Raw genomic sequence first — 25,219 nt, 5'->3', positions numbered from 1 at the left:
TAAAATAGGTTGGGAACACGCGCATGCGCATTGCGAAAGTACACGAATTGTGGAAGTGAGAAGCGATCGTCTGCACTGTGATGTTTTCGGCAGCTCTTAATTGCCGTTAGCAAGTAGTATTACATAATATGGCTGTGGCAGCAAAAATATCATGTGACGCAAATTTTTCATAATTCTTTCGCTGCATTTGCTGCGTATAAAAAGGAATGACAACAATAGCATACGTATTAAAGTTCAATCTCAAATACGTCTTTTATTTGCTCAGTTTGAAAATTAATATGGAAAAAGATAAAAACTTATGATTATATGGCAACTGTTAGTGTAGTTACAATTTGGACAACTATCATACCAGATAATTATTTAGAATTTAGAATATTACTTGAAATTTTAATAAAAATGTACTCATTGTATGTACTCATTGTAAATGTACTCAATTTTCACATTTTTTGCAAATATTGCAGATTTTCTCAACTTCGAATTCTTTGCTGCTCATTATTGTTTGTTCGGTTTAACTTCAAATGCGGCAAAATGTATTTTTCGTTGAAAGTACGTCATCTCACAAAATTTTTAACCGAATTGCTGCACGCATTGTCACTCTCTCGTCTAGCCATGTAAGGTACTACTTTGTATAATAATGAGATACACTGAAGATGACTCGAATGTAAGAAATGTCTGATTTCATCGATTTCAATAAATCTCTTTCTCGCATGACTTACAGCGAAAAAACTCTCTTAGCCCTCTTTTTGTTCATATTTTTGATATTATAATAACTACAAAAAATTTTACTAAATGATACATGATAGTACAACTCTTGAAGAAGAAAAATTACCCTTGTAAATTGCTATGCGACTGCTCAAAGATGTAAATAATTAAGTTTTCCGCGGACAGGTTTTTAGTGATGGCTTTTTGCAAAAACTAGTGAACATTACAGGTTCGTTCAGGGCTAAATTTGTTCGTCATTACGAGGGCTACATTTTACGAAAATTTCGAAGCTTTGCGTTTAAATCTCAATGAACAGAGAACGAGTGAACAAAAGCCTTTTCCGATGATTTTTATTTTTTTTCTACTTAACTAATAGATCGATTTTAATGTTCCACGTCTCATTTTGTAGGTATTTCGAATATCTATATTTTTTATACCGAATTTTTTTCCATACAATCAATATCTTTCGTTTTATAAGCGAAAAACGTTTGCTTGCTTTTTGCAACTATTCGATTTTTTTTCGCATATTTTCTTTGCAAGTCTCCAATCTCAAATATATGCATTTCTTTTCTGATGGCCTTTCGAAGATTTTCGTGAAGAGAAATGCTAGTTTATAATTTTTTTCTGTAAAATTCTACTTCTCTTGAACTATTCTTGCTACTCGAATTTATGAAGGAGGTATATAACGCGCATGAAAAATCGTAAACAATTAAATATCTCGTAAGCTGTTGCGTTTTGACATGATTTATACTATTCTGGATTAATGGAGAAGTATACTATTACTACAATTTATTAAAACTTATATGTTATTTAGAATGCTTCTCGTTCCTTATCGATGCCGGAAGCCAAAATTGTCGAAAAAGCATTTTCGGTCGCTTGAAACAAGTGATTAGTGTGAGAAAGAGCTCGCTGTCTCGGCATACCGACGGTGAGAACACGTACATAGGTTCGTACTTGTATGTGTGTTACAGCGCCACACCACGATAAATGGCTGAACTTGTAAGCATGAAAAAGTGACATTTTGATGACAAAATTTATGTTGCATGCTATTTCGTTGTTATTTGCTTAATTGTGAAAATGTGACTAGTCTTGTACTTATCAAAATCGTAATTATCGATGAAAACTAAAGTTATCTTGGAATTTTATATGTAAAAGCATATATTTTACAACGTACGTTTCAACAGTTGTCGGACTGTGTATTTCTACCAAAATATAAGCTCATTTTACGTCCCTTTTACGACCACTTACTGAACAAAAGAGGAAAGTTTTCATCGATTTTTACAAGTGTTTTAAAGCGATCTCATCATTTCATTTCATCCAAATTGTCTTCATTTAAAAATGGCATGCAACGTGTAAATAAATTAACGTGTCATTCCTCGCTTCTGACGTCACGATTCCAACATAGCTGCCGCGACTAATCAGGAGCTTTAATCCTTATAACTCGGAACCGGATTATGTGCGATCTCTGAAAAGCAATAGGAGGAGTGAGTATGAAGTCTTTTGGTTCTACAATAAATTGAAATTGATGCAGGTCATATTAACAATATTCTAGTTTATTATTAAACCAAAAATTGCTTAGTATTACAATATTTTAAAATAGTTGTAGCTATATTTGTAACTATTATCGTTTTAGTATATTATAAGAGTAATCTAGCTTTCTTGAGTAATCTTGCATTTATCTTATTGTAGTATTTATTTCTATAAACTAATTACTATTTACCAAAAAATTGTACATTGTGAAATGTGTTGGTTGCTTAATTGCAAAATTATTAATTAGTTACAAGAGACAAGTATACATGTTCTTCACCGCTTATGTTAGCCCATAGAGCAAGCGTGCGTGCGTGCGTGTGTGTTTGTGTGTTTGTGTGTAACGGAGAGGCGATACGAGAATTAATTCAATTCGCGAATTACGACGGAGCAAGGAGAGAAGAGATTATAGAAGAAACTTACCGAAACTTACAGGAGATAGGGGTGGAGTGATTGCGGTAGGAATGTGAGGGTGGATGCCCAGTTATGGCAGTTCGTCAGGGTCAAAATAATCGGAGTTGATAATATAGGCACCTGGTGGGAGAGGTTCTGTTGTGCGGGGAAATCTATCAATTAGAGTTATCAGGGTGATAACTCAAAAGAGTTATCAGGGTGAATGAAAAATTCATTACACGGAGGAGCGGAAAACTCTTCCAGAAATTCTACGCTCGAAGGTTGAGTCAGCAGATGATTGTGATCGAGATGACGAAGGGACAGACTAGATAAAGGAGTCAGAAATTAGAGGTGAGGTGTCTGGAAAGATTCGCTTCGACCGATAACGCGGGTGACGAAGATCGAGAAGAAGAAGGAGGAAGTATTGCCTATAACGCGTCCTGGTGAATCGGTCGAGTCGACGAAGCCGGTGATGACAAAGGTGGTGGAGCCATTCTAATGGAATCGAATCATGGCTGGATGAATCTGACTCCAAAAACAAGAGATCTTAAGATATTCTTAATACGATCCAGGTCTCCGCGTTTCGAAGGAGGCCCGGTTTCTAAGCCAACCTTTGTATGGGCAGGCTTTGAAAGAATAGGAACAGGAATTTCAACCTACCAGAAATCATTTATTGTGGAATACACAGTTCCTGATAGATTGAAATTCTTATTCTCTGTTCCCTATTCCTTCCATTGTGCGCAGCCCCTAAGATTCTGTAGGAGCTTGTATAGTGTAAATAATTGTGCGCAGCCCCTAAGATTCTGTAGGAGCTTGTGTAAATAATTATTGACAACAGAGAAAAATATCAGGGCACTTCTCGTCTCGAACTCAGGCCTGATCTCTCCTCCGAGTTGGTAAACTTCCGTCCTTCCACTGAGTCACACAGCTCTGACACTGATAGCTTCTCTGTTGTGTCTATTTCCTCTAAATTTCTTACAATATAGGTACCTATAGGATTTACAGCATGTATACGTAGGAAATTTTTCTATAAGATTTTACATAGGAATCTATGACATCAGTCCATGAAAAGAGGCTCCTATAGGATCGCATGGGAAAAAGAATAATATGCATGTTAATGCGATCGGACCTAAATGATAAACAGGATGTCACGTATTTGTCACTATTTGTCATGTCACGTATTTGGGACTATTTTCGTGTGCAGATAAAGTAGACTAAACTGAATCGAAAAATCCTGTATCATTTTGCAATTTTCAAAATAGTTAGTTTTTAAAAATTGCCGAATAAGCGGGTAAAACCGACACATAAAACAACTTTAAAATATTTTTCAGAGTTTTTTATGACATATTTTAAAGATGTGTTTTCAAAGAATTCTTAAAGATATCTTAAAGTTGTCTCATGCATCGATTTTAGACATTTTTTCATTGGGTAATAATTGCGAAAATTACAAAATGATAAAAGACCTTCTGGTTCAGTTTAATCTGCTCTATCTGCACATAAAAATAGTTCCAAATATTTTGAGATACCTTGTATAGTCCCAAAATAGTCACAAATATTCTGAGATATCTTGTAGTCCCTATAATATACACATTAGAGTGTGTACCCAAAATGCTATAACAGCCGATTGATGTAATTTTACATGAACGATAATTTTTCCATAACTCCAAAAATTGGAAGTCACGTGATAAACAAAGTGTGTTTGGTGACTCAAAAAAGTTACGAGTATATATTTTCCTTATGGCAGTCAGAATTTTTTTTCACCCGACATGGAATGTTCCTCGTTTAACTAACTATTATCGTAGATTCCAGTTTTTGGGAGAGTTACGAATTATTCCCTTAAGTTGATATAGGTACTCATAGGAATGCGGAAGAGATGCCTCATAGGAACTAAAGACCTACACTTAGACTTAAAATATTACTTTGACATATAGGAACATGTAGGTAGGAGTTAGGACATAGGAGATGTGCATTGTGTCCTATGGCAGCCTATAGGCATTTTCAGTTCCCATGGGGCACCTCTCTTTTGTTTTACGTATGCCTACATGTTGCTATACGTCAAACTGATATTCTATAAATCTTTTAGTTCTCATGCATCTGTCCACATTCCTATGGGTACCTCTATTTGCATTCCTATATAAATGTCCTACGTATACCTATGCATGCTGCGCAAATCCTATAAGTAACTACACAAACTCCTATAGAATCTTATAGTCCTCTATAGGAACCCATGAAAAAACCCATGGGAATTTGCAGCAGGGCATACACGTTCGGATAGACCGACTGGCAAAAATATATATATATACATATACACTCTTCTGAATATGTTTGTACGAAACTTTTAGACGTTAGTGCAAAATATATTAGAATTATATGGCGGATCATATCTGATAACGCGGGTAAAAAACTATAAGTGATCTATGTAAAATTCCGTATATATTCATATAAAGCATACAAAACATCTGAATATGCATATTTAATACGATAGAAAGTCGAATGAGATTCATATCAAACTGTATAAAAAACTATAGAAGAAGATCTTCAGAAATGAAAAGACATACAATAAAAATGACCAATTTTTCGTACTGAAAGTCATTCGTACTGAAAGTCATATGTGATACGTTAGAATTGACGATATTCTCTTTTGTAGTCTATCCGTTTCTTTCGAATTTTTAATCAGGGTGTTCAAGCAAAAGATCACACACATTAATTTTAAATAGTATTATTTATTATAAAATATATTTATAATGTACTTACAAATATTAACACATTTAATTCAATTAACTTCAAAAAGAAAATTTTTTTAATGCGAAGTGGGGGTATGTCCATCCACATAAAAATTTCTAGTTGCTTTAGGTAATTCTAACTCTATACCATCTAATTCCTTCTTCAAAATTATTTGACAACCTAGAAAAAACATAAACACGAGTTATTCATATTTATTTATTCATATTTGTAGAATTATACATGTTAAAGCTATGTTACTTTTCATAATTATATCGAATAATATTACAAACTAAAAATCAAGAAAAAGAATCATTTTTTTATATTGTCCTTGTAAATGTAATAAATTAGACTAACAAAGGAAAATCCCAATCTGTATAAATCCAAAAAATAATGAAATTGTGACAATACATAAAGAAGATGGATAATCGGGTCCGTGCGCAATCGGATCTGTGCGCAATGGGGTTTGTATGTAATCGGTTCTGTGCGCAATCGGATCTGTGTACAAACGGGGTCATGTGTAATCGAGTCCGTGTCCGATCGCGTCTGTGTCGGGTCCATGTTCGATTGAGAAATACTGCCGTGTCCGATCGATAATGTGCGCAATCAAGCCTGATTCATAAAAGCTGTACGGTTACAAATTAAAGACTTTGTACAAATATTTAAGGAAATTTTAACCGAACCTAAAGATGCGAAAACTATTAGCGAAGCTACTTCTTTATTAAATGGAATTCAATCTTTCCCAATCATATTAGGTGTAGTAAAAAGAAATCCATTATTTTTCCAATAGATGGCTTTAATAATCTGTATCTCGCGAACGCGAGATTCTTTTACAGGATGGACAGAATTCTGATATAGATGGAACAGATCTGTTTGAAGAATTGCTATCTTTTATTCAAGTAATTCTAAAAAACAATCAAAATTGTCTTTTAGATATACTGAAATACCTGATTGAATTAAAACTAAATCTATCCAAATATTTATACAATTATAATGATGTAAGTTTACAGGATATTAAAAAGCTAATCGCAGAACTTGTTGCGTAAAATTATTTTATATATCTTAATGATAATTACATGAATTTGATATTCAAATCTATTCTCTTAAATTCGAAATTTTAACATATTTCGGCTACTTGTGTTCGAGCCCTCTTCAGAAATTCAATAAATATAATTACATGATGTCAATAAAAAGAGAGGTGTCACATGAGACTAATTTTTCTAATGTAATTAAACTTTGCTTCAGTAAAAGCGAGAAAAGTTATGTTTTAAGATTATTATTTTATTTTCAAAGATTTTATTATAAAATGTATTTTATTATAAAAGATTTTATCATGAATTTTATCATAATATGTCAAACTTTTACGTTTATTTTATTTTCAAGAATCAGCACATTTTTTTTTGCACTCGGCCTCGTATTAACTAGAGCTGGCCCTGTCGTGTCTGATTGGGCAAAAGGCATTCACTTTACCACGCTAGCATCGTGCGAGCCTCGTGATTACGGTATTTAGTCGCAAGAAAAAACTATTCTCATGACGTAAGAAGAGTAGTCTGTACACAAGGTGTACAGACATAGAAGACATTCCCGAAAAAGCGCAGTAGGAAAGTGAATTTGATTGGTTATTCCAATATGTCGCTATTATACAATACATAGGAAAGTGCATAGAGGCCAAAATTTGATTGATTGTTTCCAGTATCGCTATTATGCGCAATGATATACCTTGTATTCTTACATCATAGCTGTTCCGATAGTCCTTTGGATATGTATAATACAAGTCTTCACATAAATTAATAAACTTATTAAACTGTGGAAGGAAGAAATATTATTACGTGCATATATATATTTTTATATAATGACCTCCCCCCCCCCTCGTCTCCCACAATTTATTCAGAAGTGGGATCGAGTCCTACGCGTACAAGAAATATAACTCGGGATAAGCATTACGTAAATGCCGATACAGAAAATTTGTCACTGTGAGTGCGAAAGCGAGAATGAATGCGATATTCTAGTTATGAGTATTACGACGTACATGGTATATTCTGAGAGAGGCACGTGCGGAACATTCTTGTAAAGATATCAGAGTATCGACGCTATCATTGCTTCTGTGAGAACGCGATCCGAAACGATGATTGGCTTCGTTTCGGATCGCGTTTTTTTTTTCTTTTGATAAGGCAGGGGAATACCTATACATACCTTCTGCTCGCGGGAATGGAACCGAGAGTTATGTGGGACTCGCACTTACCAAAACCTCCGCCAATGTTCTTATTCTGGCCTTGTGAGGACGTTCTGGGCACGTGCATAGTAGAGTGAATATAAAGAGAGTGACGCCAATTAGCTGGATTAGTCGCCATTTGGTGTCCTACATCTAGGACTATCTATATGACGCAGTTTCTTATCTTAATCTCTTCTTTCTTGAACGTTGTCTTCTTTCTAATTAACAGTAAGGACACTTAATGGCGGAGCTAATCAGCATTAGATACATGCATTGGCGCTCTCTTTATATCCACTCTAGCATGCAGCATTCTTCCAGGACGCCCTCTGACCCGTCAGCTTCCAGGCTGACCTGTACCCGCGCAAGGCTGCATCTTTTGTTGCAGCTCTGCGCGCAGCCTTTTTAGATCGATTTAGGTTGATTTCCGTTACCGGATAAGGAAGAGGGGGCACACAGGATTTCCGGGCGCTCGGATCTGGGGCATTCAGCGCTGGATTGCAACCGCTATCCTACAAAGAAGAATGGCGGAGTGCAAAAAAACGATAAATTATGGATACCAACAGGAATTTCTTAAAATATGTCATATCAATAGCCAAGCTCTTGTTGCTTATCTGGATGAGTTTCGTCATCACTTCGCCAATGCTGGATATCACACAATTTGCATTTCGAAAATCTGATTCAAGTCCACAATTTCAGACGAGCTCATTTCATTGCAGGAATACCAGATCTTCAAGTGCGACAGACTGCATACAACAGGCGGGATAGCTATCTATATATCGAATTGCATATGGGTTAAGATTCTACAGCATTTTGATAGATTTGGGACTGGTATGCCAGAGTTCTTAATGTCGAGCTATCTGCGGATATATTCTCTGTTCTGACGGTTGTGTATCAACCTCCTGCGGTTATCTCATGAGTTTCTTTGAGACGTTCATGGATCTCTCAGCTGGCTACAAGCATTTCATCATCTTTAGAGGCTTTAACGCCAACTTCATATACCTTTGACTCGACTCAGATTTTGTCTTTTATCAAGGCCATGGATCTTTTACTTGGTTCTTTATGATTGTACACATCATACTCGGACGTCATTGACGCTTCTTGATCTGTGTATTGTGGAGAAGATTGTCTCCTTCCAATAGCATGACGCTTGTTTTTTATCTGCTCATGAATTGATCAACATCATCTATAAGCTCAAGATAAGAACGACTTCAGAGACGGATAATTTACGTGAGAGATTTTCGTCGGATTGATGAGAATGATTTTTTGGAGGACTTGGAGCGCTGTGACCGGAACGCCTTATATTTAGCGGTGGATATTGATGTAGAGATTTCAGTGCTAAATGAAGCTTTGATCGATTGTTACAAAAGCCACGCTCCATTGCGATAAATCAGCCCGAAACATCTAGCTCCATGATTGTTACAAGAGATCAGGTCAGTGATAAGGACGAGAGATGGGGTGCGAAGAATATGGAGGAGAGATAAATCTGAGGCTAATTACTCGTTTTACAAGGCTCTGAGAAATGAGGCGCAGATTCTTATTCGTTTTTCCAAGGAGAAATATTATCTGAGCATCTTTCAGAGGCTAGACAATCCTGCCATCATCTGGAAGAAGCTTAGATACCTCGGTCTTCTCAAGACCAAGGACCGGTACGAAAATCTTATCTTCTCCACGAACGAATTAAATAAGTTTTTCTCTTCCATTGCGTCAGGATCTGACAGTGTGCATACAGGCGGTTTGGATTTTTTTTTTGGAGGATGAAGACTATGTGGACGCCAAATTTTATTGGAGGAATGTAGAGTATTGGGACGTGATTCGAGTGCTGAGGCGGAATAGGTCTGAAACCGTTGGAGCAGACGGACTGTCTTACAAGCTCCTAATCTTGGCTATGCTTCTGATTCTCCCGTTACTCACTCATATTTTTGAGTACAGCTTCATCATCGGGATCTGTCTCACAGTATGGAAAACTGGGATTATGTGTCCTATCCCGAAGGTCAGATGTCCTACATAAGCGACTATAAGCCGGTTTTGATTTTATGGGTGACTTCGAAGATTCTTATAATAGTATAATGGCAGACCAGATCTCTGGATACCTCAAAGCCTCTGCTGTTCTGGACCCTCACCAGTCTGCATATAGAAGAAGTCATTCTATTCAGACAGCGCTGATAGAAGTGTTGGATGACATCAGGAATACCGCCGACAAAAGAAAGGTTACCGTTGCAGTGTTCTTTAACTTCACGAATGCCTTTGATCATATGAGTCGCTATATTTTGATCGGAAAACTTAAAAATCTTGATTTCTCGAGCTTGATCCTGAGATAGTTGAATTCATATTTGTCGGAAAAGGCAGATTTCGTGACCCGGTATCGAGAGAGATCTCATCTATATGTACAGGTGGTACATCCGGGATACATCCGGGATGCCACAGCAATCTGTATTTGAACTTCTCCTTTTTGTCTCATATTTGTCTGACTTTGGAACGATACTGTCAAACTATAAGTATCACTTCTATGCTGATAACCTGGTGATTAACATCTCCGGCATTGCTCGCTGGACATCTGATAATGCTTTAATCTTGAATCCTAAGAAGACGCAGGCAATGATTTTTGGCACCTCCAGATTCGTAGGCAGAGTTCTGCGGGAAGATTTACCAGTATCTATATCGACACCGCCATTCAAGGCGGAAGTACTTTACTTAGGAATTTGTCTCTCAAATTCTTTTACGTGAGACAAGCAGGTTGCCAAAATAACGGTGAAGACTTAAGGCATTCTCCACCAGCTCAAGATCTGCAATCTCCTGCCACTCCTCCTCTCAGAGTTTGGCTCATATCTATCTTAATGCTGCCTCATTTTAATTATTGTTGCGCGGCTCTCACTGTCATTATGGGCGAACTTAAAATCCTTTTATTGGAAGTCATTATATTAACAGGTAGAACACCGATATTAATACAGTACAACCGTTTTAATATATTAGGTGTTGGAATTAATTCGTAGCGTTTTTTAATGAAAGAATGTTATTTATTTCACATGAGCATTAAAAAATACATTAATGAAAGTACTTCCCATCACTTGTAAAACGCTACGAATTAATTCCAACACCTAATATATATATATATATATATATATATATATATATATGAGAGAGCGAAAGAGTGAGGACGCGAGAGAGAGAGAGAGAGAGAGAGGGAGAGAGAGAGAGAGAGAGAGAGAAAGGAGGTGAGAGTGAAAAAGGGCGAGAAACAGTGAAATCGAGAAATAGAAAGCATGAAAGCGAGAGAGAAAAACTTTATATATTTATTTTGACTTATATATTAATTTAGGCTAAATATACTTTTACATATTAATACAATTCTAATTTTAATTTAATATAATTTTATATTTATTAATATAATTTTAATGAACTAAACAAATCATGTTTTTATTAGTATTAATAAAGTGCAATAGTTAGTTTCTGAGAAATAAGGGAGTGTCGCTTTAGGAGACCTATGTCAGTGACTTTACTCTAGTGAAGTATGTAATTTAATCAGAAATTGGATTTATGAGATAATGGATCCGAAAGGTTGAATCCGGATTCGAATATCCGGCTCTGGATCCGCAGAATATTGTATTTCAATATTTAGGTTAAGATTCGGATAATATCACTATCCGGATATCCGGATACTCTAGCTACAGATCTAGCTAGAAATCGTTAATCCTACTTATTTTCAATGTTATTATTTTAAAAAATTTAATTTAAATAGAAAAATTTGTATGTACAATGTTGCTAGATCTCGAAAAATAATATAATACGCTATAAAATAGAAAAAAACTAAACTTTATTTTTATTTAATATTTAGATTAAATTCATTATTATTTCTAAATTGTTTTCATTGTTTTCCTTATTCGATCTAGCAGCGATAAGTGTTTTACACAAAAAATTTTTCGGTAATTATTTGAATTAATGGATACCGTGCCGATGACTGTGACCTTGACCTATGTTATTAAAATCATGACCCCGAGTGACCTTCAAAAGATTTTAGCGGTCACTACTCATTCAGAAGTTATTATATGTTATTATATGAAGTTATTAATGTAAAGCCAACATTATGTAATGATTGATATACACTATTGGCGATATATTAGAATTTTCTTTGTAACTAATATTAACATAACATTGGGAAATTTTAGTCAATACATGCTGAATGTAGAGCCAATATTGTAGAATTAAATATTGTAAAATTAAATATTGACTATACGTTGACATTTATTATGTATAACTAACATCGGCATTAAATTGAGAAATATTGACCAATGCATCTCTAATATAACCAATATAACTAATGTCAGCTAATTTTAACCAATATGTATAGCTAATATACTGTGCCATTAGGATTGACTTCATTGTTTTTGTCAAAATGTTTGTTACCTGAATTGGTTTTTAAGTGTAAGAAACAGATGAAAATTATTCGTACAAGATTTAGAAAATATGTTGGATAAAAATTTGACATTGATGTGCCTATCACTTCAAAGCTCATCATGAATTTCCGTGCAACCGTTAAGAAATTCTGATTGCCATTATCAAACTATTTGCACACTGATTTTTTTCTTACAGAAATTAATTGACAATAAATATTTATTTTTGTTTTATATGGTCAAAAACCGAATCACATACAATTCACAGTCTTGTATTGAGACTTCTATGATTCAAATTTGGTCAGTTAATGATAGGTATAGATCTGTTTTCTGTGGCTGAACTAGTATACATTTTTGGAACTTACAGTGAGATAAGCATTTTGTGGGACCATTCACACTCTTCCATCTAGCCACGCTTTCACATCCATACTCTCTATACAACCATACTCTCTTACATTCATATATCCCACGACTATCTCAGCAAACGAAAATAGATTGAAATGGATTGGAAATTTTCAATCTATCTGAATTCATATTTTAAATCCATAAAAATGGATTGGATTTCCATATAAAAAATTTTTATATGTTTAAATAAATTAAAGTAATAATTGCATGAACTTCTATAGTTATTATTTTAAAACTTTTATACAAAAAATATACACTAACTGTATAATGAAGGAAACGTATTAATATGAGATATACATAAAAGCAATTAAAGATTATGCATTTCACGGGTTTTGAGTGGACTACAAGGTTCACGAAATGTTGGCATTCCAAGAATGAATCTGGAAGAAACCCGCGAAACGCATAATCTTTATATTAAAAAAACACTCGTGGAAGCCTCAAGAATTATAAAAACAATTAATTTATTAATTAAAAATAAGTAATTTGTACATGTGTGTAACACTTATTGTTCAGATTTACGTATAATTCTTTTTAAATTTCTTTCAATTATTAAATGAAGTAGAATTCATGATATATTTTTATGGTACAACTTTTTTTTAACTCACAATCAGTTGAATTAAAACGATGAATTTCTTATTCATAATTCTGAATAAAGTAGCATTCGATTATGATGCATTTTTAAATGAAACAATGGATTTTCACAATTTTTAATTGAATAGCATTCATAGCCCATTTTAAAAGAAAAACTTTTTTTAATTCAATTGGATTAAAAAACTGCATTTCCTATTCAAAATTTTGAATTGAGCAGTATTCACGATGCATAAAATACTATATTATTTTTTAATTGAAAAGCATAGAAATATACTCCATGCCATTCTTATAAATAAATAAAAATGCATTCAAGATTGAAAAGGAATAGACATTTATTTCATGCAATTCCTATAAATGAATAAAAATACATTCATTAAAAAGGATTCATCTTAACATTCATGAATCCGTATTTCTGAATACATTTTAATCCATTTCAATTCATTCTCGTTTGCTAGGTAGGTGGCACACTGACGTCATGTTAACACGTTTTCTCATCTAAACTCACTCACTATTCTTTTCTAGAATCTTCTCGATTGTCTTTTTGAACGAGTCGTGTTTCTCATCTACTAAAAGAATTTTTATGTATTATTATTAATAAAGAAATTATATTGTGTATCTCGAGTTCAGTTTTGTTTTAACCTTCGTGTAGTAATCGTTACAGTTTGATATTTATTGAAAACGAAAAAGAGAGAGTTCTATAGCGCAGTTTAGTATAGAAATAAAAATCTAATGATTGCAGTGAAGGCAATTGCAAAAATGTTACAAACACACTCCAAACAGACTTTATAATGCACGAACTATTCGCATAACTAGATTTCTCTTATGATATGGAAATTTACCTTTGGGATGCCCCTTTATCTTGCAATTAGTTTTAAATTTAAAGAAAAGTAATACAGATTGATATACCTAGCCTAGAATTTTCCTTCAAGAAAGGTGCTAAATCCAAAAGATCTTCTTCTTTTTCATCAGGAGTTGAAAGTTTATCCACATAATCATGATGTACATATACATGACAAGTTGTACATGCCAAACTGGCTTCGCATGCACCTTCAATATCAATTTCATATCTATGAGCCAAATAAAGTACATTGTCTCCTACTTTTCCTTTTATTTTAATTTTCTTGCCTGCTTTGTCAATAAAAGTGACGTTAACGCTGGAAAGACAATTACAATAAAATAATTTTTACTGATCATTATAGAATCATTAACTTAACTTTTAATATCTACACACATAATGTAATATAATAATAATAATATTATGTAATAGAATCGATAATAAAGATTCATCTAATTCAACATTAATACACTCATTTTTTACTTAATCATAAATTTTTTTTTTATATTCACTGCAATATTTTTAAAAATGTTTTTGAAATTTTTAAACTCGTTGAATATTTGGATCAATGCCTAAAATTGCATTTTCTAGTTTTGTGACTTATTGTAGAAAAAAGTAAAAAAAGAGAACCGCGTAAAATAAAACAGCGTTGAAGTCCGCGTAAATCGAGAGATTATTTACTGTGTAAAGAGAAATCCGTGTAAATTAAGTGTCGCGTAAATCGAGAGACGAATATAATTCTCATAACAAAAATTAACGAAAAATTATTATATTTATCATTTGTTTTTGTTTTCGATTGACTTTTATACGCAATCCGAATTAAACTATCTATACAAATGAAACTGTAAATCCACTATAAGTAGGCTTGAATTAATTAAGTACATCCTAGTTAGCAAATTTATATTTTAATCATCTTATAATTCGATTTTGTATTAAATGCGCGACTGAATTTGACATTCAATTTGATATTCAATTTTTAAATTCCATTACTAGTCCAAATTTGAAAAATTTAAAAATATTAACACAAACATTTTATGTATCTCATAATATTCTTTCGATTTATTTTTTAACTGACTGCGATATTTAATTTATATTTTTATGATAATACATAAGTTTATCTTTTTGTAATTATTGAGAATGACCTAAAAGCAAAAAGTTAACATGTTTAATATTTTTTGATTCCTATATAATAAAAACGTTACATGTACACCCAAACAAAACCGATGTTGACTTTTGAAGATATACATATTTATTTATTTGATATATTTAATTGATTAATTTTTTTTAAAGCCTTTTCCTCCTTTTTATTTTCTTCTTTTTTTTATACTTATCATATATATGAAACTGTTTTAGTAAAGGCACTCTCCATTAAAAATTTTATAATTATTTATATTAATACGGACATAGCTTGACCTTGACATATGTATGTTCAACAAGATCATGACCTTAAATGATATTCCAAAGATTTCAGTTGTCACTTATTGTTTATTATAATAAATTTATCATAAAATTGAATTATGATTATCCAATTAAATATTGATTATAAAATTTTTTTACTATTTTTATTATATTCCTTACTAAAAATGCTTTAAAAAAAACTTTTATTTTGAGGAGCCACAGTTATCGTAAACGTCCCAATAAAAATAATGATGTAATTTAAAGCCATAATTTGAACATTAAGTAACATTTATAAATACGACATTATTTATAAATCAGTGAAAAATGTAAGAAAGCTATCAGAGCTACATCAGCTATTCGGATGCACAGAAAATTCTTTATTTTCGTATGAATGTAAAAAAGAACGAACTAAATTGTCGGAAATCAACTTAGAATTTGCGTTACTTATATAATTTCGATTTATATCTTATATTGATTAGGACCCGAATTGAAGGGTCGAAATTATGTTATTCGTTTTGTTACATTCACACGAAAATAAAGAATTTTCTGTGCATCCGAACAGCTGATGTAGGCTCTGATGGGCTTTTTTACATTTTTCAATTATAGATTTTTTCGAGCCTCATTTTAGTATTTATAAAGTATTACGTTTTTATTTCTGATTAAATTCAATTTATTATATTTATTTGTTGATAATATCTCTTTTTTTTTGTTTAAATATATTATCTTTTTTATCTTCAAAAGAAAAATTAAACTTCGCATGAAAGTTTTAAATCTATATAGAATCATACAATAAATAGACCTTGTTTCATAATAATCAGTATTTTTAATGAAAAACGAAATCTATTACTTGTATACTTACAAAGTCCATTGGTTTTATACAATGTTTCATACCAAACGAACTACCATCTACTTATAGTGCAAAATGATATATCATTGTGTATATCAAGATTCCACATGGATTTCTAACTTTCCTTGTAACGCTATTGATTTATAATAATTATAAACTTTGTTTCGCATCTCAGAAGCACTAGATCTATGAAATTGTTAATTGTTAATTTTTAATTATTAAATACACTTTTTAATAACGAACGAAATTTGAGAGGCTAAATTCTCTCAAAGCTTGATAAAGATCATAACTTTAACAAGAATATGCCAAAGTCAAGCTGATCGGAGCTATGTCCATTAATGTAAATATAATATTTATAAAAAATTTCAAATAAATTCATTTAATTTCTTCTAATGTAAAATTTGGCATAATGCACAAATAACTTCGAAAATATTTCTTTTATTTTGTGTTAGAAATAAAGATACGTTTCATGTAAATTGCAGAGTTTTAAGAAAATTATCTATTTTATAAATCTTACATGAAGCAAGAATACATTTATTTTACCTACATATCAGCCTCAGTTTTAGGATCCTGCATTTCGTATTCACCATGAAACATAACTGCAAAAAAATTTTTAAAGTTTTATTCATTCAATACATAAGTCAATAAGTTTGTATATATAATATGTTATCTAACAAGAAAAACATCAGTGATAATAGATTTAGAACAGATATAGGATACATTATTTGAGACACTCATATAGGATTGCAATATCAAAATTTTCAAAACTAGAACTTACAGGCCAAAAATTCCGGACATTTCGCTTAAAACTCTAGACGCACATAAAAATGCGTGTAGATTAATAAAATTGATCAAAACAGTAAATAAATAATTATTTCACATTTAATTGTTTTTTAGTAGTATCACAAATTAATTTAAAGAAATTGATCAATCATATATAATCGAGTATTTTCCTCACATTCAACTGTTATTGATCAATTTCTTACAGCTTAAGGATTATTACACCTATTGTAATTAATCAAGAGACATGGTAGTGTCTCGCGCTACCGACGAGATACTATATTAAAAACGATTGCCGCTTATGGAAGTTCGCATGCTTGTTAAAACTTAAATGATTAAAAGTAAGAAACTAATAATACGGTACTAATTTCATGATTTATTAATTTCGACATGTACATATGTTAAAACTAAATAATACTCGATTTTTATTTAAAATTGATTTAATGTTATCATCCGAGTTTGATTATCAATAGAGGTGATAACTGCAGAGAAAAAATTGTAATTTTTCGGCAATTCACATATTTTATTATAATATAAGATATTATAGCATTAAATCATATGCATACTTATTTATACAGCATTTATATAATAAAAAGTCATGAATTTAATAATGTATTATTGAAATATTTATGTTAATAATCATAAATTTTTAATAATTGTCGGTAATGCCATCGTTCTTCAATTATCTCCCGAACCCTATTGATGGTCACAAAAATTTGCCCAGGTTCGATGGTCTTTAATAATATCTCGTCGGTGTTCGCGCTAAAAGCAAGCGCAGCGATATCAAAACACGAGATCGGTCGTGTAGCTTTATAACGTGAGATCTGGCCGTGTATTTTTATTACGCGAGATGTCGAGTTTTCCAGTAAGATTATCGAATCTCAATAACCTATGCTCAATCCAGACAGCACAATATGTTCAAAGAATATTCTCACAGAGTACTTTCTATATATTCTAAAAACGTTTGGAAAGAATATTCTTAAGATGATTCTAAGAATATTCTGAATGATATTAGGCTATTATTCGTTTCGTTCTCAGAATATTCTAACAACATAAATAAATATTCCTAGAGAGAACATTTTATTTCATGCGTGACTGGAATATTTGTATATCGAACGCATTTTATTTAAAAGAGGACGTTTCCTAACATCTTTAAAATGTCCTTGGAAGTTTATGCTACTGTATGAGAATATTTTTGAGAATATTCCTGTACATTCTACGAACTTCTCTCTATTATAAAAATATGATAGATCTAAATAGAGAAAATCCCACAGCTATATGGAAAACTTTGAAAGAAGTAATAAGAGGTGAATCAATTGGTTTAAAAAAGGTAAAGAATATAGATTTTGAAATATTAGATAACATTAAAGGGTACAATATAGCTGATAAATTTAATATGTATTACATATAGAGTATTAGTAATATAGTAAATTTGATAAAGTTTAGTCATAGTTTAGGAAATTTGATAAAGTTTAGTTCTAGTTTAGGAAGTATTAAATCTAATACATATAAAAAAGTTATTTACACAAGGTAACCGGGAAATCGCCTGCAATACTTCGAGAAATGATTCGGGACGCAAACAGAAGGAAAAAAGAAATTAACCAATTATATAAATTATTACATAATTATATAAACATAAATCCGGAAATAAGTCGTTTTCGAGTTATAACCACTTTTGTGTGTGTGTGTGTGTGTGTGTGTGTGTGTGTGTGTGTGCGCGCGCGCGTGCGTGTGTGTGTGTGTATGTGTGTATTCACAGTTGACTTTGACAATGAAAACGGCATTAATTTTTTAAACGTTAAACTAATGAGACAAAAAGGAAGAATCATCTTCGATATTTATAAAAACCTACTAATTCAGGGAGATATTTAAATTATTTTTCGAATCACCCGTTAGTACATAAAAGGGGTGTAATCATCGGATAAATAGATAGAATATTTCTTTTATCCTATCCAAAATTTCAGGAAAAAAACATCTCTGACTTAATTCACACTTTGTTAATGAATGGTTATCCTCTTAAATTCATCTTTTCAACAATAAAAAATAGAATTAAAATTTTAGAAAGTAGAACGAATTTAGATAAAAATGGTGAGTACAACAATAACGAAAGCGACTCTAATTCTAATTTAAAGAAAAGGTTTCATAATACCATATTTAAATAAAGTATTGGAAAAATTTTAAAAACTATCACATATTCAAGGCTTTAATATTACTTACAAACCTATAAATAAAATGAATAGATTTATAAAAACTGGAAAAGATCCTTTAAGAGGACCATTGCGGAGTGGTTCACAAAATAAATTATTTAAATTGTGAGTCTTCTTATGTTAGCCAAATAAAAAGGAAATTAAAAACTCGAATAAAGGAGCATAGGGCTGACATAAAAAGATCCACCTCGGAGATGTCAGTGGTTTCGCGTCACCAGTTGAATGAGATGCACGAATTGGATTGGGATAATATCAGAATTTTAGACACAGAACAATCATTAATGAAAAGAAGAATCTCTGAAATGATATACATTAAAAACCAAATAAGTAGTATCAATAAGCAAAGTCACACTGAAGGTTTGTCTGATGTTTATCTGCTTTTTCTAGAGAAAGATCTCTTTCACACTTAATAAATAATTCTAGAACAATCTAAACTTTTGACATATATATAAATAGTGGTAACATATATGATATGACAAATAATAACACACAATGTCACGACAAATTTCCATCTGTGTAAAGGATATACTTGAGATTCATCATTTTTTTGCTGTAAAACAGGTAACGATTCTATTCTCATACATTTCGACTAGAAGATATTAATGATAGATTAATTTGTTATTTAGAATCTGGAAATTTTTGTTCTACATATTTCGTAATATGACAATTGGCGCTGCAACATTGTTGTACGAGGCACCTTCACATGATGAAAGAACACATTTATACATAGTTATACGACGGTTGAATTTAATGTCAGATATACGTAATTCTGCATTTTAAGAATATTGTGAATTTACTGAAGATGACCAGATTGTGACCGAAATGTCTGATGGTTTATCAATGTAATGATAATTAAATATCACAAACAATATCTTGTGCGGTGATTTTTATTCTCTTCTTTTATTCTCTTCTTTTCATAAGTTTTGAATTATAAACCACGTTCGTTTTTATTATGTATTTTGATCAACAATAAATGTTCAAAGTTATTGTCCACAGAGTATGGAGTATCAGAGTATACAGAAATCTGTTTTAGGTTGTTATTTATGATTTATATAAATGATATAGTCAAAATTTGTCCAGAAGAATGCAGTATAAAAATGTTTGCAGATGATATACTAATGTACGTAATTGGAAAGAATAGTGCGGAGTTAAAGAATAAAATGAACATGGGATTTAGCATAATAGAAGGATGGATGGACATGAATAAATTAAAATTAGATGCAAAGAAAACAAAATTTATGATAGAAGTTGGCACATCGTATGCCGGCGAGTGCAAGCTCGCGGATAAAAAAAAGGCACGTTTTCTCTAATTATGTCCTCGCGCAAACGAGCAAGTCACTAAATACGAAATTGGGCACCAAAGGAGGCCGCGTCAATTCATCAAATAGCGAGTTTAAACATCTATAATCCCTCACGACAACGAGAATTTATCTTTGAGATGTGAAGGGCCGTGGCTTGCGCGAGGATCGACTCACTCGATTCTTCGATAGAGGTGCGGGGAGGGAATTTAGAGCCGCTCACATGAGGTGGAAGGAATGACAACCGTCAAGCGACGGAATTACACACTCGATAAAAAGAGAATGAATATGTGAACACGAACACGTGAACACGAATACTAAAGCGTGGCGATCACAGAGCGTCAGTACGACTTCCCCCAGGCTGCACGCGGCTTCACAAATAACAAACGAGCAACCTCACCGAGGTCTAGATCGTCGCAGCAATTCTTTCCTCAGAAACGTCCTCCTCTCGATCGCGTGCTTTCGCATCGCCGGGTCACCGAGAAGAGTGCGAACTGAATCGTGGTCGGTACGTGATCGATTCGCGGTCCTCATCTTGAGGGGTGCGCAGAATCATCGCGCCAAGCCGTATCCAATTAGGAAAGGACTCGCGCGCAGGGTTGCATCGTGACCCCGCCGAATGCCTGGTCGGTGCTCTCCGGCAGCGATATTGGTTGCAGACTTGCTGCGCGGTAACGGAAAGCCCGTCTGTATTCTGGCACGACCGATGACTCCTCCTTCCTCAGAGTGGTCGCTTCGTCGCATTGACAGGTGCCATCCTCCACATTTTCGGGGCATCCTCGTGCTCCCGAATTGCTCTATCATGCTTCCAGTGTTGGCCCTGCTCGCTATCGGCGGCCGTTCCTCTGGCGCTTTCCTCTCGATCACTCCAAAAAGTCAATCGGGATTATAATATTGCCTTATGCGATAAACGTGGTCTCCCGGAGGATCTCGATCATTCGCCAACTCTTCTCAGCCCTACTTTACACGCGATTTTGCGCTTTGTGACAACGGAGGAATGCTGCGACGCAGCAGCGATCCTGCCACGTCACAAAGTATAAGGAAAGAGTTGAGCAGTAATATTACGTTAAAATGTTTGGATGGAGTTGTAATAGAACGGGTAGAAACAATGAAGTATCTAAGTATACCTATAGTCATTGATGATAAACTTCGATGATAATTTTAAAGATCACTGTGATTACATGTTAAAGAAAATTGGAAAAAAACTGGTTTTTTTAATAGAATAGGTAATTTTACATTTACGACTTACACTGGATGTATTGTACATAAGACAATCATAGCATCTCACTTTGAGTATTGTACAACGTTGTTAATTGATATGGGAGAAACACAGCTGAACAATTTGCAGAAGGCACAAAATCGAGCTATGAGAGTCATATTGTAATGTAACAGATACATCAAAGTGGAATACATGCTGCAAGTGTTGCAGTTTATGTCCATAAAACAGAGGCTTTATCATAACGAGTGTATTTTTATTTTTAAGGTCCTAAATGATATGATGCTGGAGCAATTAAGAAATAAGTTAGTTGTGGGAAATGACAGCGAAAGATAAACACTGCAGACCGGGAATATTGTAATAAAATTCCGCAAAACAAAACACATAAGAGTATATTTTATGAAGGAGTGAAAATATATAACACCTTACCATATGAAATGAAGCAATAAAACTTAAATTTATCGGTAATAATCGAACATAGATTACAATTCAAATGTGAATTTGATTGGGATACCATTTTAATTATGGATGAAGAATCGTGCTATAGTAAACATTTAATTTCTGAAATGATTAATATTAAAAAACAGAAAAATAGTTTAAATCTACAGACAGATACTATAGATCTTCATATAAGTCATATTTATCAATAATAAACAGTATATGACTTTATATTCCTGATACTATATAAATTTTACTAATCTTTGTTTAGTCGTCGCTTGTCTTTTGTAACATTCACATGTATTAGTCTGACTATCTCGTTTGTTAAATATGCGATTGACTCTTTTTACATAAAAGAATGTTGTTGGCCATCACTGGACATATTTTTGTTGCCCATACTATTTATCTGGATGGCAGTGATTAAATTCCATTGTATCGAGAAACATCAATCATTAATGGTTTTCGTGGTGCAATAGTAACTTCTTAATCGCATAAAAATGTTTTAATATTATTTTTTGCAGTAGAACATATATGTATGAGGATAAGGTGTAAGTTTTTTTACGCATCTTTTCTCATCTTACTACCTTACAATAATAATCTAACATTTATTTTTTATCGCTTTCTATTAAATGTTTAATTAAATATATAATTGGAGTACCATAGGCTATACAATAAATATTCAAGATAAAACAGGACAATTCAGAAAGTACTAAAAGGGCAGTTTATACTTCTAAGCAATTAATTTTATTTTCTCGTAATAGTAATTTTTTATCTTATATTTTAATGATTATTTCTCATTTATTTTCTTATAATTTTCTATTATGTTATTTAATAATTATTAGTTGTAATAATATTTTATATTTTATTGTATTAGTGACTATGCTAAGAATGTGTAAGTTAATTGAAAATACTTTTCAACTTTTGTCACCATTACTTCTTGCACAATTCTATTATTTTGTATGACTTATAGTACCTCGAGTATGGATCATTTCTTAAAAAATTTATTTTTATTTTTTTTCTTAAAAATTAATAAATATTTATTAAATATACTTATTAAATTTTAAAATATGCATTATGGTTTAATTATTAATAAAAATTTTTATATTTAGATGTACTTTTAAAAGTTTGAATTTTTGTGATTCATGGTGCCCCGGTCTCTCCTATACGTGTCTACAAAATTAATAAATCATGGAATTAGTACATATTATTAGTTCTCAATCACTTAAATCTAAGCAGTTACGCTAACTTCCATAACTAATAACTTCCGACTGTCTTTACAGATAGTACCTTGTCAGTGGCAATAATAAAAAATTAGGATAATTATTTAAAATGATTCCTCCTCACCTCCCCTAAAATTTTAATATTGTTTTACAAACACAAATTCATCATTTTACAAACACAAATTCACTTCAAAAACACAAATTTACTGCTTTAAACATAAAAATTCTTTGCATTAGCAGTGTTTGAAGCAATTTTTAAAGCAGAGAATTTTAATGTGGTTCTTTAGTGTCGAAAATTTGGGATGCTCATCCAAAAGGGCCCATCCAAAATTACAAACATCTGTATAATTTGGATAAAATATTAAAACTACATATATCTTAATGAAATAGTAGAACATACGATAATAAGTCAAAAGCTACATCTTCATTAAATGAAAACAAAATGAGATTATAGCCGGTATTCATAGTCGAATCTTATATTTAAGATGGTCTTAAGTACAGTCTTAAAAAGTCACAAACTAATCAGAGAACCGTATTAGCGTCTTAAGACATTACTTAAGATAGTCTTGAAATAAGAATGGACTATAAATACCGCCTTATTGTCTGCTTTTTAAGGTTAAATTTATATGCAAATTTATGCACATAAATATCTTTCCAGAATGGTCGTTGCCCTATTACTTTTTTGTGACCATTAAAAATCGTAATTTTTTTAACTCGTTTCTTCATTATCTCGTTTTTGGGAAAAATCTATAGTAAGATTCGTGTTAACTAACTTTGACAGTTAGTCAAAGAAATGTCTGCGAGTTTTATTTCTATCACTAAAAGATTACATTTTCAACATTTTTTCTTTTTTATTATTTTATCATTAACCTACCGTAGAATTTTGCACACGTCCATTTCGATACTTCAACTTCATTATATAAAAAAATTAGACATTTCTATGATAAATCAATTTATTAAAGAACCACCTTAAAATAGTGAATTTGTGTTTTTAAAGCAGTAAGTTTATATTTTTAAAGTAGTGAATTTGTTTTGAAGCAGAGAATTTTTATTTTTAAAGCAATGAATTTGTGTAATTAATGCAAAACGTATACATAGCGCTATAATGAGTCGGAATGACAGACATCTTAACCTCTAAAGTCTCCAACTTTAACGCTTAATAACTCGATTTACAAGGCCGACCGTCGTGTTTTTTTGCCAGTTTTTCATTTTGAAAACACGTCGAATAAGTGTATTTTTATTAAGATTTGAGATGGGTGGGAGAGGGGAGGTTATTCTAAATAATTATCTTGTTTTTGAAGGTAATGCTTCCATGTATTGCATTGCATGGATGTGTCAGATTTCTTAACATCAATAATCAACTTTAACGCTTAATATCTCGGTTCGCGAGGCAGAGCGATATTTTTTTCTGCCGATTCGTTCATTTCATATAAAAACGCATCGAATGAGCCTAATTTCATCGAAATCGGTGAGAAAACCTGCCTCCTTCAATTATCCCCAATTTTATTTGATTTTTGAGCTACGGAGAACTGTATAATTATCACTTTTTCCAGCAGATTTGACTTCTAAAGGTACACGAATGCGATGCTACAAATGGTTTGAAGTGTTTTTTAATTGGTCAGTTTGTAAAATTCTTTCTTCTAATTGGTCCATCAAATGCTTCAAAACATTTGTAGCGAGGCTTTGACCACAGCCTAAGTAGCAATTAATAATTTTTTAACAGCATGATATGATGTTACCAACCTTTAGATGTATGAATTTTGTGATTAGATAGCTTAATCAAATGGCTTATTGGAGTACACATTCTTTGCTTCGTATAGAGTAGATATAGCTGTCGTAGAACAAACATCGTTTTTAACATAATATTTCGTACAAGATATTGAAGCACCTTAAAATCAAATCAACGGCGACATTCAAAAACACCACCCGGGTAGAGCAAAATATACAATACACAAGCAAAAATAATGATTATACTACATCGCAAAAAGAAATAGGACTGAGAGTAAAGAGGATTAGATAGAGCGGAACATGATGTAAAGAT

General features: G+C 32.3%; 1 protein-coding gene and 1 pseudogene across 5 annotated transcripts; one reads left to right on the top strand and one right to left on the bottom strand.

The window, feature by feature from the left end:
* Positions 1-227: 227 nt before the first annotated feature.
* Positions 228-25,219, bottom strand: Fdx1 (Adrenodoxin-like protein 1, mitochondrial Ferredoxin 1). 5 transcript variants are annotated; one of them, XM_087411686.1, is made up of 5 exons: positions 24,922-25,217; positions 16,567-16,618; positions 13,846-14,093; positions 5,377-5,526; positions 228-2,167 (listed from the first exon to the last, which is right to left on the bottom strand). In XM_087411686.1, exons 1-4 carry the CDS (start codon positions 25,037-25,039, stop codon positions 5,423-5,425), a joined length of 522 nt encoding a protein of 173 aa, XP_087267812.1. In that variant the 5' UTR covers positions 25,040-25,217; the 3' UTR covers positions 228-2,167; positions 5,377-5,422. The 5 variants fall into 5 exon arrangements, with proteins under 5 accessions (XP_087267812.1, XP_011069271.1, XP_011069269.1 ...); XM_011070969.2 differs by lacking the exon at positions 5,377-5,526 and having other exon boundaries at positions 24,922-25,219; XM_011070967.2 differs by lacking the exon at positions 228-2,167 and having other exon boundaries at positions 5,326-5,526.
* LOC147907793 (uncharacterized) lies at positions 21,219-23,128 on the top strand (annotated as a pseudogene).

The sequence above is a fragment of the Acromyrmex echinatior genome, chromosome 12 (genome assembly GCF_024713525.1).
Source record: "Acromyrmex echinatior isolate Ae372 chromosome 12, ASM2471352v2, whole genome shotgun sequence".
Classification (NCBI taxonomy): domain Eukaryota; kingdom Metazoa; phylum Arthropoda; class Insecta; order Hymenoptera; family Formicidae; genus Acromyrmex; species Acromyrmex echinatior.
The sequence above is the reverse complement of the archived record's forward strand: the minus strand, read 5'-3'. Positions and strand labels throughout refer to the sequence as shown.

Coding starts and splice junctions, on each gene's coding strand:
- Fdx1 (XM_087411686.1), bottom strand. CDS start 25,039: ATGTTAAAAACGATGTTTGTTCTACGACAGCTATATCTACTCTATACG. Junction 14,094..16,566: donor CCTAAAACTGAGGCTGATAT/GTAGGTAAAATA, acceptor TTGTCTTTCCAG/CGTTAACGTCACTTTTATTG. Junction 5,527..13,845: donor GAAGGAAAATTCTAGGCTAG/GTATATCAATCT, acceptor TGTTTTTTCTAG/GTTGTCAAATAATTTTGAAG.